This window comes from Hippocampus zosterae, chromosome 17, assembly GCF_025434085.1.
Source record: "Hippocampus zosterae strain Florida chromosome 17, ASM2543408v3, whole genome shotgun sequence".
Lineage (NCBI taxonomy): Eukaryota > Metazoa > Chordata > Actinopteri > Syngnathiformes > Syngnathidae > Hippocampus > Hippocampus zosterae.
In genome coordinates, this window is record NC_067467.1 from 9289554 (window position 1) to 9304965 (window position 15412).

Below are 15412 nucleotides of genomic sequence, written 5' to 3' on the forward strand. Positions count from 1 at the left end.
CTGAAGCCTGATAGAGAACGATTTCCCAATGTGGCAGACCAAACAAAACAAAAGGGTGGATGAAATGCGTTGAGAAATAATCAAGTTATACGGTTTCACTCTTATTTGAAGGTGTTTTTGGTCAGGATTTTTGACAGACGATGTGAGACAAAAACGTTCCCCAAAAGGCCAATTTTCATCCAAGCTTCAAAATCCTTGGGCGTTGCACTTTGGTAATTCTAACCTTCATTTTAGGCAAATCATGTCACAACTTTGCTATTTTAACCCACGTGGAACAGCTACACATACAAACAACACATATAATAATACTCAACAAACATTGCGAAGGGCAGCTTAAAAAGGGGTTACTTCAGGTGAATGTAGGAATATGTGCCATCACAGCATCATTAACACTATGTCTCAAGTACCAAAATGAAAGCATGTGAGGAATCCCAGACGAAGAGTTAAAGTTACGGCCTAGCACCTGTGTCTGTCAGCGGGGACCCGATGAGCGAGTGGCGACTGATGTTCACGTCCGAGATGAACAAGTAGAGGACAGATGCCGTCGAGTGACCTGTCAGCGTGCTCGCTGATGTTTGTTGGCCAGGAATAAGAACAGGCTGACCGGCCTGGTGACCCCATGAGCGGACCCGCAAACTTAAATGAAGCTGTTGGTTTGCTGGTGAAGTACTGCTTCCAGTACGTTTGTGGATGTTAGATTTTTTTTCATCCTGCACATAGCAAATTTGATACGGGTTCATTTTTGTACAGTATTAATGGCTTCTATAATTTCAACGTCATAGTAGTGCAAGAGTTGGATTACGGCGAGGAAGTAATACTGAAGTCCCAGGAACCAAATGGAGGGGCCACCACTGTTGTTCACACTTGTGGTCCTCACCTTGTATTCCTCACCGCCAAGAGCTTAAGTTTCCTACACTCTCCCCGGCTAAATGTGGCCCCCACATGTGTTATTAACCGACACGCCGTCACCCTCTAACTTGGAAACAAGGCAGGCTGCTAACCTTGGCCCAGGGTTGCAACAAGAAGTCATTCAAGTAGACTATAATGAAGTCTTTCCCAAGATTTATTCGTCCAGTGCGCCTATCTGACACAGCACAATGCCCAAACAAATAAGACGAAAAGTATATTCAAAGGTTTTTAGTAACTCACTTTACTCGTACAGTGGACTCCCACACATTTGTGGTTCGGCACCCATACATTCAGCTATTCATTGATGGTTTTTTTCAATTTAAATATATATATAGAGAGATTTTTACCGTGGCCTACAGAAGCTCTTTGCAAGTGTTCTCATTTTGTAATTGTGTGTTCAAAGTGTGTTAGGTAACAGACGTCTGAAAGTGCATCTGCTATGGTGGCACTCGCCATTATTCAACACAAAGCAACTAAATTGATCAACCAAGCACCAATAATATTTAACCCCTCCAGGGACAGTGGACAGCTATTCAAATGTTGTTTTCTCTTATATTAATTAATCTTCATGTCACAGTTGTTCATCAACCACTACAATGGCCTTATTTTTTTCATGCCGAAAGTCTCGTAAAAAATCCTACGTTAGCATTATTTGTGCATGGAAAGGTGAATAAACGGTATCTGCTCATAAATCATCCTGTTTTTTGTTGTGGTGGTGAGGCCTGTATTGTACTTATTGGCTGAAGCCATCATCGGGTCTTGAAATGCCTCTGACCTTGGTTTTTACCCTAGACTCAAAGACCACCTGCTTTCTTGGATTTAGAGGCCTTAGCGTCCGGCAGTGGTCACAATGACAATTATGCGTTCTCCCAAAACGAACACCACAAAGTCAAACTTTGGAACACAACCACTGGCAACTAGTGCAGACACAAAGACACAATGGTTAGATTTTCGCGATTTTGCTCTGAAAATAAAATACGCTTACTTTTTGAAATAGGTGCACTTTTTCCTTTTACCAAAAAAAAAAAAAAAAAAAATCACCTTCTGAAAATAAGAGTAAATAGAGAAACAGTTGAAAAGTGTCCATCAGATTTTCAGTTTAGCACTGCTGACTCGAAGGTGGCCGCTCTTGTCCTATTGAAACCCATCAAAACTATTTTGTAATTCACCTGAATGAATCATAAAATTAGGAGAAAATGGGTTTCGGTTGGGACTTAAAACTTTTAATTTATTTTTTTGTTTGTACTTCATTGAGTTTTGGAGAAGAAAGTCAGACACAAATACAAAACAAGGAACACTCACAAGGAGCATGAAACAGACACAAAAACTGAATTTGCTCCGTGGTAAACAGCTCCAGGCCACACTCTCAAAGGCACACATTATTATTGTGTTTTGCACATAATTACACTTCACAAAAGCACTTTCTTTCTTTACATTCTATTTTGTTAGGTTTTTCTATTTGTGCGCAACAGAGGGAGTTGACACTGGACTTCACAGGATGCCTCGTGGCATTTTGTGAAGCACTGTTCAGAATTACGCTGTGGTGGTCATTTTGCTTGGACTGTGAGTGAAGTAAAGTGTTCTACTTTTTTTTTTTTTTACACAGTGGAAAAAATACAATCAGACAGCTAAATTACTATTACAAAAACCTGAAAAAATCCCCGTTTTTAGGGAGGTGACTGGAAAGGATTTGAATGGCATTTCAATGGGTAACAGGAATTTGATATAAGGAATATATTAAAGCCAAGATGTCAATGTAGTCGCCCATGACAGCAGCGAGTGAACATAAAAATAGAGGTGAAGCATCATCACCTGTTGCCAAAGACATCTTGCTGTTAAGATCCCGGAAGAACCATTTTAAGATGGCTAAGATGGGTAATGCGGCCGGATTGACATTAGAAAAGTCACATTGCCAAGTATGGGATGTCTGCTTTGGCGTGTCCTGCACATGATGCCGATAAAAGAAACCACCTGCTTTCCACTCATTGACTCACACTGAAGCTTCTCATTCAGACCGGTGACCCAAAGTAGAGCTGACTGCATCCCTCTAACACTTAGGTGAGTTGATTCGAAACCTCAGTTGGGGGGGGGTCTGGATTTTACTTGGGCATTTATTTTTCGGACGACTTATTTTTACTTTCTGTTCTTCTAAAAAGATATTAGTACTTTCTAATCGTTTTTTTAAGTCAAAAGAGGCTCTTTACTTTTTTTTCAACTTCTCTGGGTGACGACACGGCATAAAAGGTGTTATAGTTGCAAAGTTCAATGCTTCCATGTCATTTGTATTAGTTCTTTTCAGTTTCAAATCGCAAACGAAAAGTAAAAAACTCATTTTGTGATTTTTGGTCGAATTGAACCCAAAACATGAAAACCTACCTGACTTTATTTCATTTTTTAAGTAATGCAGCTGGACTGACCCTTTTTAAAATAGCCAACTGAATATCAAAATCAAACCCAGTCCGGTGGCCCGTTTTTCAGTTTCGTATGAATGAAATCAGCCAGTTGCTTGATATTTTGCACTACAATGAAAAGCAAATGATTCACACATGGATTGAAGACAAACAAGGTTGAAATCTTGGGGGTCATAAAATAAAGAAAAAGGAGAGCAGCAACATCGAGGAATGTTAGTTCGAGAACATTAACGACCAAGATGCAAAGCTATGGGAACACATTTTGATAGCATTAAAGCCTGAGTTAATAACAAAGGAAATTTATCTTTTCATTGTGCTAGTTATCTAAATAGGTATTGTATAATTGACAGCAAAAAATCATTTTTACTTTCGATTTCAGAAGCTGTACTTTTGCAAAACTTTAATCGAACTAAAGAAGTTGAATCAGCATCAGTCTTTTTTTTAAATCAATGAATTGATACGCTGAGCTAAGTCGAGAGTGGGAATGCTTTTGCAAAACCTTACTATTAATTTCTCTACTGTGATGTGCTTTTGGCGCTCTGACATTTTTGCCTACAGGCGTCGCTATGAGCAGTGATGCGGAAATGGCCCAATATGGGCCGGCCTCCATATTTCTGCGCAAACCTGAGAAGGAGCGCATCGAGGCGCAGAGTCGGCCATTTGATGCCAAGACTGCCTGCTTTGTGCCGGATCCCAAGGAACTGTACATCCGAGGTGTTGTCCAAAAGAAAGAAGGTGGCAAAGCCACTGTGAAGACGGAATCAAATGAGGTGACGAAAAGGGACACATCGATCTGGATCAATTGTATCTGAAAGAGTTCAATATATAACCAATTTATTATTATTTTATAGATTTCATATACTGTACATCCATCCATCCATCCATTTTCTGATCCGCTTTATCCTTACAAGGGTCGCTGAAGCTTATCCCAGCTCGCTTTCTTTGGACAGTAGGCGGGGGACATCTGCGCTCACACTCACACCGAGGGACAATGTAGAGTGTGAAATCAGACCGCCATGCATGTTTTTGGAATGTGAGGGGGAGACCGGAGTACCCGCAGAAAACCCACACAGGCACGGGGAGAACATGCAAACTCGACATAGGAAGGCCGGAGCTGGAATCAAACCCGGTACCTCTGCACTGTGAGGTCGACGTGCTAACCCCTTGACCACGGGGCCCAAAATACAGCCAATGTTAGTGAGGCGGCCCGGTGGTCGACAGTTCAGGGTATCCCCCACCTAAGGCCCGAAGACAGCTGGGAGAGCACGCCCGTAACCCTCGTGGGGATAAGCGGATTAGAAAATGGTTGGATGGATGTAATTAGTCATTATATTTTGCCCACTGTAGACGGTAACAGTCACAGAAGAAGACTGCCACCCCATGAATCCTCCAAAGTACGACAAGATCGAGGACATGGCCATGATGACACACCTCAACGAGCCGTCTGTGCTGTTTAACCTCAAAGATCGTTATGCAGCGTGGATGATATACGTGGGTTTGGAGCTAGGCCTGAGGCCTTTGCAAGATTTCCAGCATTTAGCTCGAAACTGACGCAACTTGCCACCCTCCCCCAGACCTACTCCGGTCTCTTCTGTGTGACTGTGAATCCGTACAAGTGGCTGCCGGTGTATGAGCCGCAAGTGGTGTCAGCCTACAGGGGCAAGAAGCGCATGGAGGCTCCTCCTCACATCTTCTCAGTGTCTGATAACGCCTATCAGAACATGCTCACAGGTGAGTGTTCAGGATCAGGAAGGGGACAAAAACATTTTCACAGCACTGAATGCTTTGAGTACTGAATGAATTTGTCTTGTGTCCTGCCAGATCGTGAGAACCAGTCTGTCCTGATCACGTGAGTCACTTGCATGAACTCTTTTTTGAGCTCTTGGGGCATCTGAATGTGTCGCTCTGTTTCCATAGTGGAGAATCTGGTGCAGGCAAGACTGTCAACACTAAGAGGGTCATCCAGTACTTTGCGACAATCGCAGTGTCTGGTGGCAGCGATAAGAAGGAACAGACATCCGGAAAGATACAGGTATGAGAGTCAAACTATCAAATGCCCACTGAGAAAAGTTAAAGATCTGATTGTTGTGTTTTCTAGGGAACTCTGGAGGATCAAATCATCTCAGCGAACCCTTTGCTGGAGGCATTTGGCAATGCCAAGACTGTGAGGAATGACAACTCTTCACGTTTTGTAAGGATTTTACGCAACCATAAATGTCACATGTCAACTACAACCAGAGTTGCAAGACACAATAGCCTTGAATTAACAACTATGTTCATACATACAGTATACATACTCTGATGTGTTGGTCTTCATCTGTGTATGTTCCTTGTTATTGCGCCATGGGGAAAACAGGTTGTGTATCTGGATTTTGTGTCTTGTATTTTATTTTGTGAGAAGATTCTAAATTTTTCAGGGTAAATTCATCAGAATACACTTTGGAACAACAGGGAAACTATCTTCAGCAGATATTGAAACATGTAAGTTTATCTTTCCGCTTTGTCTGTCCTCTGCAGCATTATCAAATATCACATGTTGTTCTTTGTTCCAGATTTGCTGGAGAAGTCGAGAGTGACGTTCCAATTGTCGGATGAAAGAAGCTACCACATCTTCTACCAGATAATGACTGGCCACAAACCAGAGCTCATCGGTGCATTAAGATGATGATGCATATGGTGCGGAGGAATGGATGACATTCATAGAAATGTAATATTCTTCTTTTGTCTCTGCAGAAATGTTGCTCATAACGACAAACCCATATGACTTCCCCTTGATAAGTCAAGGGCAAATCACCGTGGCCAGCATTGATGACAAAGAAGAGCTCGTGGCAACAGATGTGAGCTAGCTTTATTCAATGGTGCACAAATGGCTTTCACCATCCACTCTGAACTCAATTTTTGATCCAATAGACCGCCACTGACATCCTGGGCTTTAGCAATGAAGAAAAAATGTCAATCTACAAATTGACTGGGGCCGTGTTGCATTTTGGGAACATGAAGTTCAAGCAGAAGCAGCGAGAGGAACAGGCGGAGCCCGATGGCACTGAGGGTGAGACTTCATGCCGTTTGTGACAATGCTGAAGAGACACAGACAGACACACGGTTGCCGTTTGTCATTTTGTTTTTAGTGGCTGACAAAGTGGCCTTTCTCATGGGGCTGAATTCCGCCGACCTGCTGAAAGGCCTCTGCTATCCCCGTGTCAAAGTGGGGAATGAGTACGTCACCAAGGGCCAGACCGTCCCCCAGGTAACGCCTCAAAAACAATTTGTCATCATGAATGATTTGCATATGTGCGGCCAACTAACCAGCCTGTTAACTGTTCGGTTGACCTTATTCAAATATGGAGACGAGTTTTGTCATCACACCTGATGCTGCCTTTACATCTGAATGCAGTTGATTTAATTGAGAACATAATCGGCTCCAAATTGCTGTCCGCTTATGTACTGAAGTGAGCGATTTTTACTTGAGGTGGCCAATTCAGTTGGCGCCCTGGCCAAGTCCGTCTATGAGAAGATGTTCTTGTGGATGGTGATACGCATCAACGAGATGTTGGACACCAAGCAGCCACGGCAGTTCTTCATCGGAGTGTTGGACATCGCAGGATTTGAAATCTTTGACGTGAGCTGAGACGTTCACCTCATTTTGGTCTGTTCATGTTGTGGCTCCTATGCTCAAGTTAACCTCCTCATGTAGTACAACAGCATGGAGCAGCTGTGCATCAACTTCACCAACGAGAAGTTGCAGCAGTTCTTTAACCACCACATGTTTGTGCTGGAGCAAGAAGAGTACAAGAAGGAAGGCATCGACTGGGAGTTTATCGATTTTGGCATGGATCTGGCAGCCTGCATAGAGCTCATTGAAAAGGTGGGATACGCCAGCTAATTCAATAAAATGACTACTGTCAAGCACTATTCCAATTCTTTCTCCAATCCCCAGCCAATGGGCATCTTCTCCATCCTTGAAGAGGAGTGTATGTTCCCCAAGTCGTCAGACACCTCCTTCAAGAACAAGCTCTATGACCAACATCTTGGGAAAAATAATGCTTTCCAAAAACCCAAAGTGGTCAAAGGAAAGCCAGAGGCTCACTTCTCCCTGGTGCACTATGCCGGAACTGTGGACTACAACGTTACCGGCTGGCTGGAGAAGAACAAGGACCCGCTGAATGAGTCTGTGGTGCAGCTATACCAGAAGTCCGCTTTGAAACTGCTGTCTTATCTCTATGCCTCCTTTTCTGGGGCTGAAGGAGGTAGAAAACATCTTCAGCAATGTCCATGTTCCATCTGACTGTACCCAAAACAAATTAGAGCACTTCGTTTCTGTCTCATAGACTCCGGTGGTGACAAAGGAGGGAAAAAGGGGGGGAAGAAAAAGGGCGGTTCCTTCCAGACGGTGTCTGCAGTTTTCAGGGTACCAAGAATTTGTGAGCATATCAGACCAGAATATGTGTAACATGGATCCCGCTCAAGAGTATGTGTACCCTACTATTTTCAGGAAAATCTCGGAAAGCTGATGACTAACTTGAGGAGCACTCACCCTCACTTTGTACGGTGTCTGATTCCCAATGAGGTTAAAACACCAGGTGCCCTTTATATGAAATTTTAAGATTAAAATAATTTATTCAACGGTTAGTTTAACAATTCATTTCTGCAGGTATCATGGACAATCACTTAGTCATCCATCAGCTGCGCTGTAACGGTGTACTGGAGGGGATCCGCATCTGCAGGAAGGGATTTCCCAGCAGGATTCTCTATGCTGATTTCAAGCAGAGGTCACGAATGCGACAAAATTGCGTCATTTTAAATTACTGCAGCTTGTAATGGTCTTGATCCAAAATGAACAGATACCGAATCTTGAATGCCAGCGCTATACCCGAGGGACAATTCATCGATGGCAAGAAAGCTTCCGAGAAGCTTCTGGGTTCCATTGATGTTGATCACACTCAGTACCGCTTTGGCTCCACAAAGGTAAGAGTTGTCGCATATTGGACTTTGCTTTTCTAATATGAATCAGTTATAACTGATGTTTTTCCAGGTCTTTTTCAAAGCTGGTCTACTGGGGAATCTGGAGGAGCTGCGAGATGAAAAACTTGCTTCTCTTGTGACGCAGACGCAAGCCGTTTGTCGAGGTTATCTCATGAGAAAGCAATATGGCAACTTAATTGCCCAAAAGTATGATAATAAAATCTCTTTTCAATAGACATTGAAATGATTGCTGCACAGACCAAAATATGTGATGTGCATATCTGACAGAGATTGTGTGTGGATTCTACAATACAATCTGCGCTCCTTCATGAATGTCAAACACTGGCCATGGATGAAGCTTTTCTTCAAGATAAAGCCTCTGCTCAAGAGCGCAGAGACAGAAAAGGAGATGGCCACGATGAAAGAAGATTTCATCAAATGCAAGGAGGACCTGGCCAAGTCAGAGTCCAAGAGGAAGGAGCTGGAGGAGAAAATGGTTTCTCTGCTCCAGGAGAAGAATGACCTTCAACTTCAAGTGCAATCTGTGAGTTTCGCCGTACCTCCTATTTGATGAAAAAAGTCTGCGCCATTTATTGACTTCTCTCCTCCTCCTCAGGACGCGGAGAACCTCTGTGATTCTGAGGAACGATGCGAGGGTCTGATCAAAAGCAAAATCCAGCTGGAGGCCAAACTCAAAGAGGTGACAGAGAGGATGGAGGATGAGGAGGAAATCAATTCCGAGTTAAGTACCAAGAAGCGAAAGCTTGAGGACGAATGCTCTGAACTTAAGAAGGACATTGACGACCTTGAGATCACTTTGGCTAAAGTGGAGAAAGAGAAACACGCCACTGAAAACAAGGTTTGGACATTGGCCTGCATGATCCGTTTATGAGGTAATTCAAACTTATGATCAGGTCAAAAACTAAAAGTGATCTATTTCATAGGTTAAAAATCTGGTCGAGGAGCTGGCTGGCCAGGAAGAAACCATCGGCAAGCTGAGCAAAGAGAAGAAGGCTCTTCAAGAAGCCCACCAGCAGACCATGGATGACCTTCAAGCTGAGGAAGACAAAGTCAACTCGCTGACGAAGGCCAAGTCAAAGCTGGAGCAACAAGTGGATGATGTGAGTTGCGGTTGAATGCTAATGTCCAAGTGCTAACAAAAAGGCTAATTCGTCTCACTGCTCTGCAGCTTGAAGGGTCCCTTGAGCAAGAAAAGAAGAGCCGCATGGACCTGGAAAGGGCTAAGCGCAAGCTGGAGGGAGACATTAAACTTACGCAAGAAACCCTGATGGATGCAGAAAATGACAAACAGCAGTCTGAGGAGAGGGTGAAGAAGTAGGTGAATGCAGGAATGGGCCGAGGAGGAGGTTGCACCCGACACGTGACATTATTTTCTCGTTACCACAGAAAGGAGTTTGAAACCAATCAGCTGGCTGGCAAAATTGCAGACGAGCAAACAATCAACAACCAGCTTCAGAAGAAGCTGAAGGAGCTCCATGTAAGGATGGTTTTCGTCACACGTGAACCATATTGACAGTTAGTCCTCCTTAGTGATCCATCACTTTGTGTTTCAAGGCTCGAATTGAAGAACTGGAGGAAGAAGTGGAAGCTGAGCGATCGATGAGGGCCAAGGTAGAGAAGCAGAGGTCCGACCTGGCCCGGGAGATTGAGGAGGTAAGCGAGAGGCTGGAGGAGGCCGGAGGAGCCACTGCCTCTCAGATTGAGATGAATAAGAAGCGCGAGGCGGAGTTCCTGAAAATCAGGCGCGACCTGGAAGAAGCCACGCTGCATCACGAGGCCACATCCGCCGCATTGCGCAAGAAGCATGCGGACAGCATGGCTGAACTCGGAGAGCAGATAGACAACTTGCAGAGAATCAAGCAGAAACTTGAGAAAGAGAAAAGTGAGTTTAAGATGGAGATTGACGATCTGGCAACCAACATGGAATCTGTGGCTAAAACCAAGGTTAGACCCGTGCAAGATTTCAGAACGCCGAGGACACTTCGCACCCTGATGTGTTTCTAATTGTACTTGAACAGGTCAACCTGGAAAAGACCTGCCGCTCTCTGGAAGACCAGTTGGTGGAGTTTAAGACCAAGAATGATGAAAACAGTCGGAACATTGCAGATCTCACCAATCAAAGGGCCCGTTTTCAAAATGAGAATGGTACATGAACTCCACTCAGCAGCTGAATGACCTGCATTCTGTCCAACCAACTCAAAATCTTTGTCTTGTAGCCGAGTTATCCCGACAACTGGAAGAGCGAGAGAGCGTCATATCCCAGCTGACCAGAGGAAAGCAAGGTTTCAGCTCACAAATTGATGATCTCAAAAGACTCATGGAGGAGGAAACAAAGGTAAGCAACGCTTCTTTTTATATTTTTATGGGGGGGGGGGGGGTTGTCAAAAAGATTTGGAACTTGTTTGTCAACGTCAACATGAATCAAGATTTTGGGTTTGAGTATGAGCTCTATTAACCAGTCTTTAAATGATCATGTTAACTATGTCTTATTGTCCGTGTCTGTTTTAATCAGCCTTTTTTGGGGGGAATGTAAATTACGACCAGAATTGGTTGGTTAGTTGCATTTTCTTTTTGACTTTCACTTCACACATTTACGACAGTAGAGAAGGCGGCTTGCCAATCAGAAGCATATTCCCTTCTGAATATGAGACTTTACGTACCACCCCACAAGAAGAACCTCAGTTATTGAGACCATTTCCTGTTTTCTCAATGGATGTGCCTTGGTCAAATGACATTGTTTACAAGTGGTCAGAAGAATGTGTGACACTATGGTGATTTGTCATATACACCTACCTAGGCCAAGAACGCTCTGGCACACAGCCTCCAATCATCTCGTCATGATGGCGACCTCCTGCGTGAACAATACGAGGAAGAGCAGGAGGCCAAGGCAGAGCTGCAGCGTGCTTTGTCCAAAGCTAACACCGAGGTTGCTCTTTGGAGAAACAAATATGAGACGGATGCCATCCAACGCACTGAAGAGCTGGAGGAGGCCAAGTAAGCTCAGGCTCATGATCGGAATGATTCACAAACCGAGTTTCGGCAATGATATCTTCCACAGGAAAAAGCTGGCCCAACGTCTCCAAGAGGCGGAGGAACAAATCGAGGCAGTGAACTCAAAGTGTGCCTCGCTGGAGAAAACTAAACAGCGACTCCACAATGAAATGGAGGATCTCATGGTGGATGTGGAAAGGTCCAACAACGTAGCAGCCACACTGGACAAGAAGCAGAGAAACTTTGACAAGGTATGTGGATTGTCAGATCTAGGTCAAGGTCTCGACTTCCAGTCCTTAATGAAGAGGACAATCATGTTTTGTTGAGTTCAGATTCTAGCAGAGTGGAAGATGAAGTATGATGAGTCTCAGGCTGAGCTGGAAGGCGCTCAAAAGGAATCTCGATCATTGAGCACGGAGCTCTTCAAACTGAAGAACTCATACGAGGAGGCCCTTGATCACCTGGAGACACTGAAGAGGGAAAACAAGAACCTGCATCGTAAGCTTGAGAAGTAAGAATAAACTTTTGAGATTACTTAATAAAATATCTCTACTGTCCAAACTTAGAGGAGATCACAGACCTGACAGAGCAGCTCGGAGAAAGTGGGAAAACGATCCATGAATTGGAGAAATTCAAGAAGAATGTTGAAACTGAAAAATTTGAGATGCAAACTGCGCTGGAAGAAGCTGAGGTAAGCATCACACATGATGCCAAATATTTGAAAGAAGACAAACTATTTTGACAAGGTTCACTTGTTCAGGCCTCCCTGGAACAAGAGGAATCCAAGATACTCTGCATACAAATGGAGCTCAACCAAGTCAAAGCCGAGGTGGACCGGAAAGTGGCTGAGAAAGATGAAGAAATTGATCAGCTTAGGAAGAACAACCAACGAGTGATAGAATCCATGCAGGCCACTCTGGACGCTGAGGTCCGGAGCAGGAATGATGCCCTAAGAGTTAAAAAGAAAATGGACGGAGACCTGAATGAGATGGAGATCCAACTCGGCCATGCTAACAGACAGGCCTCTGAAGTTGTGAAGCAACTGAGGAACGTGCAAGGGCAATTGAAGGTTTGATAAGACCGGATTTTTCCTGGAAACCAAATTGTGGCAGAGGTAATCCCATTCAGACCAAAAACTCCAATGTGTTTTTAGGAAGCCCAAATCCACCTGGATGACTCCCTTCGAGCTCAAGATGACATGAAGGAGCAGGTGGCCATGATGGAACGCAGGACCAACTTGATGCAGGCTGAGATTGAGGAGCTTCGAGCAGTCGTGGATCAGACGGAGCGCAGTCGCAAATTGGCAGAACAGGAGCTAATCGATGCCAGCGAGCGTGCAGTACTTCTTCATACTCAGGTGTTTTTCATCACAAATCTTGAAACACTCAAATGTAGTCTCCCGCATGTGTTTTCACCACCAGCGTCTGCTTTGGTTTCGACAGAACACCAGTCTCCTGAACACCAAGAAGAAGCTGGAGACGGATGTTACTCAGCTTCACGTTGAGATAGAAGAAGCTACTCAGGAGGCCAGAAATGCAGAGGAGAAGGCCAAGAAAGCCATCACTGATGTAAATATATTATTCATCCACAAGGGATCTTCACTTCTTTTTTAGAGTGGCGTGATTTAAGTCCCCAAAAAATAAAACAAACCCCGTAGGGGTTTTTACTGCCAAAAGTAAAAGTAAAACTAAAAAACTAAAAACTCTCAACCATGGTGTTGGGATTCATACTTGAAATTGAAACCCTGCTTCTGTGGTACTTCCAGGCTGCCATGATGGCTGAGGAATTGAGGAAGGAACAGGACACCAGTGCCCACCTGGAAAGGATGAAGAAGAATCTGGAGGTGACGGTCAAGGACCTGCAGCACCGCCTGAATGAGGCTGAGAATTTAGCCATGAAAGGCGGGAAGAAACAGATGCAGAAGCTTGAGACCAGGGTATCAACACAAAAGCATTTTTAAGTTCGTTTAGCTTTGTCTTCACTAAAATGTGCTAATTCAGGTACGTGAGCTGGAGACTGAATTGGAAGCTGAGCAAAAGCGCTCGAGTGAGTCCATCAAGGGAGTCCGTAAATATGAGAGGAAGGTCAAAGAGCTAAGCTACCAGGTATACTGAAACTTTAAGCATTTTGGTGGCTTTATTCTGCTCGTAGAAGGTCTTTGTCGACTGAAATGTTATCTCTTTTAGGCTGATGAAGACAAGAAAACCAACGTTCGACTGCAGGACCTGGTGGACAAGCTGCAGATCAAAATGAAGGCCTATAAACGTCATGCTGAAGAAGCTGTAAGTACACGGTCATTTTAGCTCAGCCAACTATATTTTTAAAAATCAAAAGCATGTAACCTTTTTCGTTAGGGTGCTGTAACAAATGAATGGCATTTCAGTTTACTTTGCATCAATCCTTTTATTCATTCTTCAGGAGGAGCAGGCCAACATGCACATGGCCAGATTCAGGAAGTCTCAGCATGAGTTGGAAGAGGCTGAAGAGAGAGCCGACGTGGCTGAATCGCTTGCCAACAAGATGCGAGCCAAGTCCCGTGACATTGGGCCAAAGGTAACAGACATGTTTGATATCCCTACACCATCTCTTCATAGATTTGTATACACTGTCAGTGGTGGGCTGTGTATTTGGTACCTTGGACATTAGTCGGGGTTGCCTGACTTAATCCACTGCTTAATACCAGCGCTATCATGTTGCAATTAAAGAAACCATCAACACTTTACAACCCGCACATTTTATTCTAGAGAAGGCTTTGGATGCGCAAAATGAAGCTCTGCCCTCACCACCAATTCCACCAAAACAATATTCCTATATTATATAACAGTGAAATTTTGACTTTCTCAGGGAATAACAAAGGATAGTTAGCCAGCCCCCCCCAAAAAAAAAAAAAAATCTGTGAGAAGTCAAACTGCAAATGCCGAACAGCAAATATGCAAGACTTACCTCTCGATGAACTTTTCGATGGACCGACATTACGGATTGTGTGAAAAGCATGTACATTTTAGACTTACATGGCATTACAGAGACTGAAATCTGATTGGAAAAATCAATGTAATGTACATACACATAATAGAAGTCGTGCAGCCAAGACAAATGTTACAAAGTGAAGAGAATAAACTGCTGGTAATAAATTAATAAGATTTCATAATACAAATATTCCAAATGAACTTTAAATTTGGTTTCTAAATGTAGGTCACTGCATCCGATATTGTTTTAGGAGAGTAAGATTGATTACCGTTTCTGCTTCTGATGTTGTTTCAGGGACCTGAAGTACCAGGAGAGTAGCTGAATGTGGACGCGGACGCCCACCACAGTCGACGCAATTTTATCATATCACTGCATGCTTAGTCACTAAAAAGTAAATTAAAAATAGTCAATTAATAAAAATAATGATTCATCCCAAACATTGTCACACATTTAACACGCACGCACACACGGAAGCATCAGCATCAACTGAAGAACGTCAAATTCGTAACGTTTAATACTCACACAATCTGCTGCCTATTTGAACTTTTCCTTTTTTTCCATCGGACAACAGTTATCTTTTTAAATTTCCGCGTTGCTGATACTGAAAGTAAAGTTAGTCCACTTCCTCTAAACGTACACAATACAGATTTGAGCTAGCCATAATTTTGCCAACGCTGATATTTGGCACTCTAATCATCCAATCGAAGCACGCGAAAATGAATACGCCATCGACATCTGCGACTGGGTGTACTCAACTTCAATTCTAATTGGTCAAATTATCAGTGTTGACATCTGACTGGCCAACAGTTCCACGGTACCGCCCTTAATTTAACTCGTACCGGAGGCAAAATATAAAAACATGACAAAAACAACAATAAACCCAGACATCTGACCACCGTTGAAACTCCAAATCAACAACGTTACTTACTATACGTCTACTCTAAACTGCTCAAATTTCATAGACATTGCTGACTGATGTAAACTTGCTCCAGAAGGCTTCCCTTAGCTTTAAGTTTAATGTGATCATTTAATTTTCACGTCATGTCGTAGTTGGTTTTTAGTTTTACATGTCTCATCTGTAATTGTGCCTCCATGAAGTTACTTTCATTGCATGTTCAGAAAAATAAAAATTGAAGAGCATTTTTGCTGTT

The 15412-nt window shown here is 43.4% G+C and overlaps 1 protein-coding gene across 1 annotated transcript; it reads left to right on the forward strand.

The window, feature by feature from the left end:
* The first annotated feature begins 2855 nt into the window (after positions 1 to 2855).
* On the forward strand, positions 2856 to 15403 carry LOC127589335 (myosin heavy chain, fast skeletal muscle-like). Its single transcript, XM_052048448.1, has 40 exons — positions 2856 to 2967; positions 3879 to 4090; positions 4668 to 4811; positions 4895 to 5051; positions 5142 to 5169; positions 5238 to 5352; positions 5419 to 5511; positions 5738 to 5801; positions 5873 to 5971; positions 6054 to 6157; positions 6231 to 6369; positions 6449 to 6567; positions 6790 to 6939; positions 7015 to 7185; positions 7258 to 7567; positions 7649 to 7728; positions 7813 to 7900; positions 7972 to 8089; positions 8162 to 8285; positions 8353 to 8489; positions 8571 to 8826; positions 8899 to 9141; positions 9227 to 9403; positions 9472 to 9617; positions 9690 to 9780; positions 9858 to 10247; positions 10322 to 10448; positions 10520 to 10638; positions 11101 to 11297; positions 11362 to 11545; positions 11627 to 11792; positions 11861 to 11985; positions 12055 to 12363; positions 12448 to 12651; positions 12737 to 12862; positions 13060 to 13230; positions 13295 to 13399; positions 13481 to 13576; positions 13713 to 13847; positions 14556 to 15403. Exons 2-40 carry the CDS (start codon positions 3887 to 3889, stop codon positions 14577 to 14579), a joined length of 5835 nt encoding a protein of 1944 aa, XP_051904408.1. The 5' UTR covers positions 2856 to 2967; positions 3879 to 3886; the 3' UTR covers positions 14580 to 15403.
* The last annotated feature ends 9 nt before the right edge of the window (positions 15404 to 15412 follow it).

Excerpts from the sequence above, each read along its gene's own strand:
- LOC127589335 (XM_052048448.1), top strand. The coding sequence starts at position 3,887 with ATGAGCAGTGATGCGGAAATGGCCCAATATGGGCCGGCCTCCATATTT. Across the intron at positions 6,568-6,789 it reads AGGGCCAGACCGTCCCCCAG|GTGGCCAATTCAGTTGGCGC; the intron begins GTAACGCCTCAA and ends TTTTTACTTGAG. Across the intron at positions 11,546-11,626 it reads AGCAGAGAAACTTTGACAAG|ATTCTAGCAGAGTGGAAGAT; the intron begins GTATGTGGATTG and ends TGTTGAGTTCAG.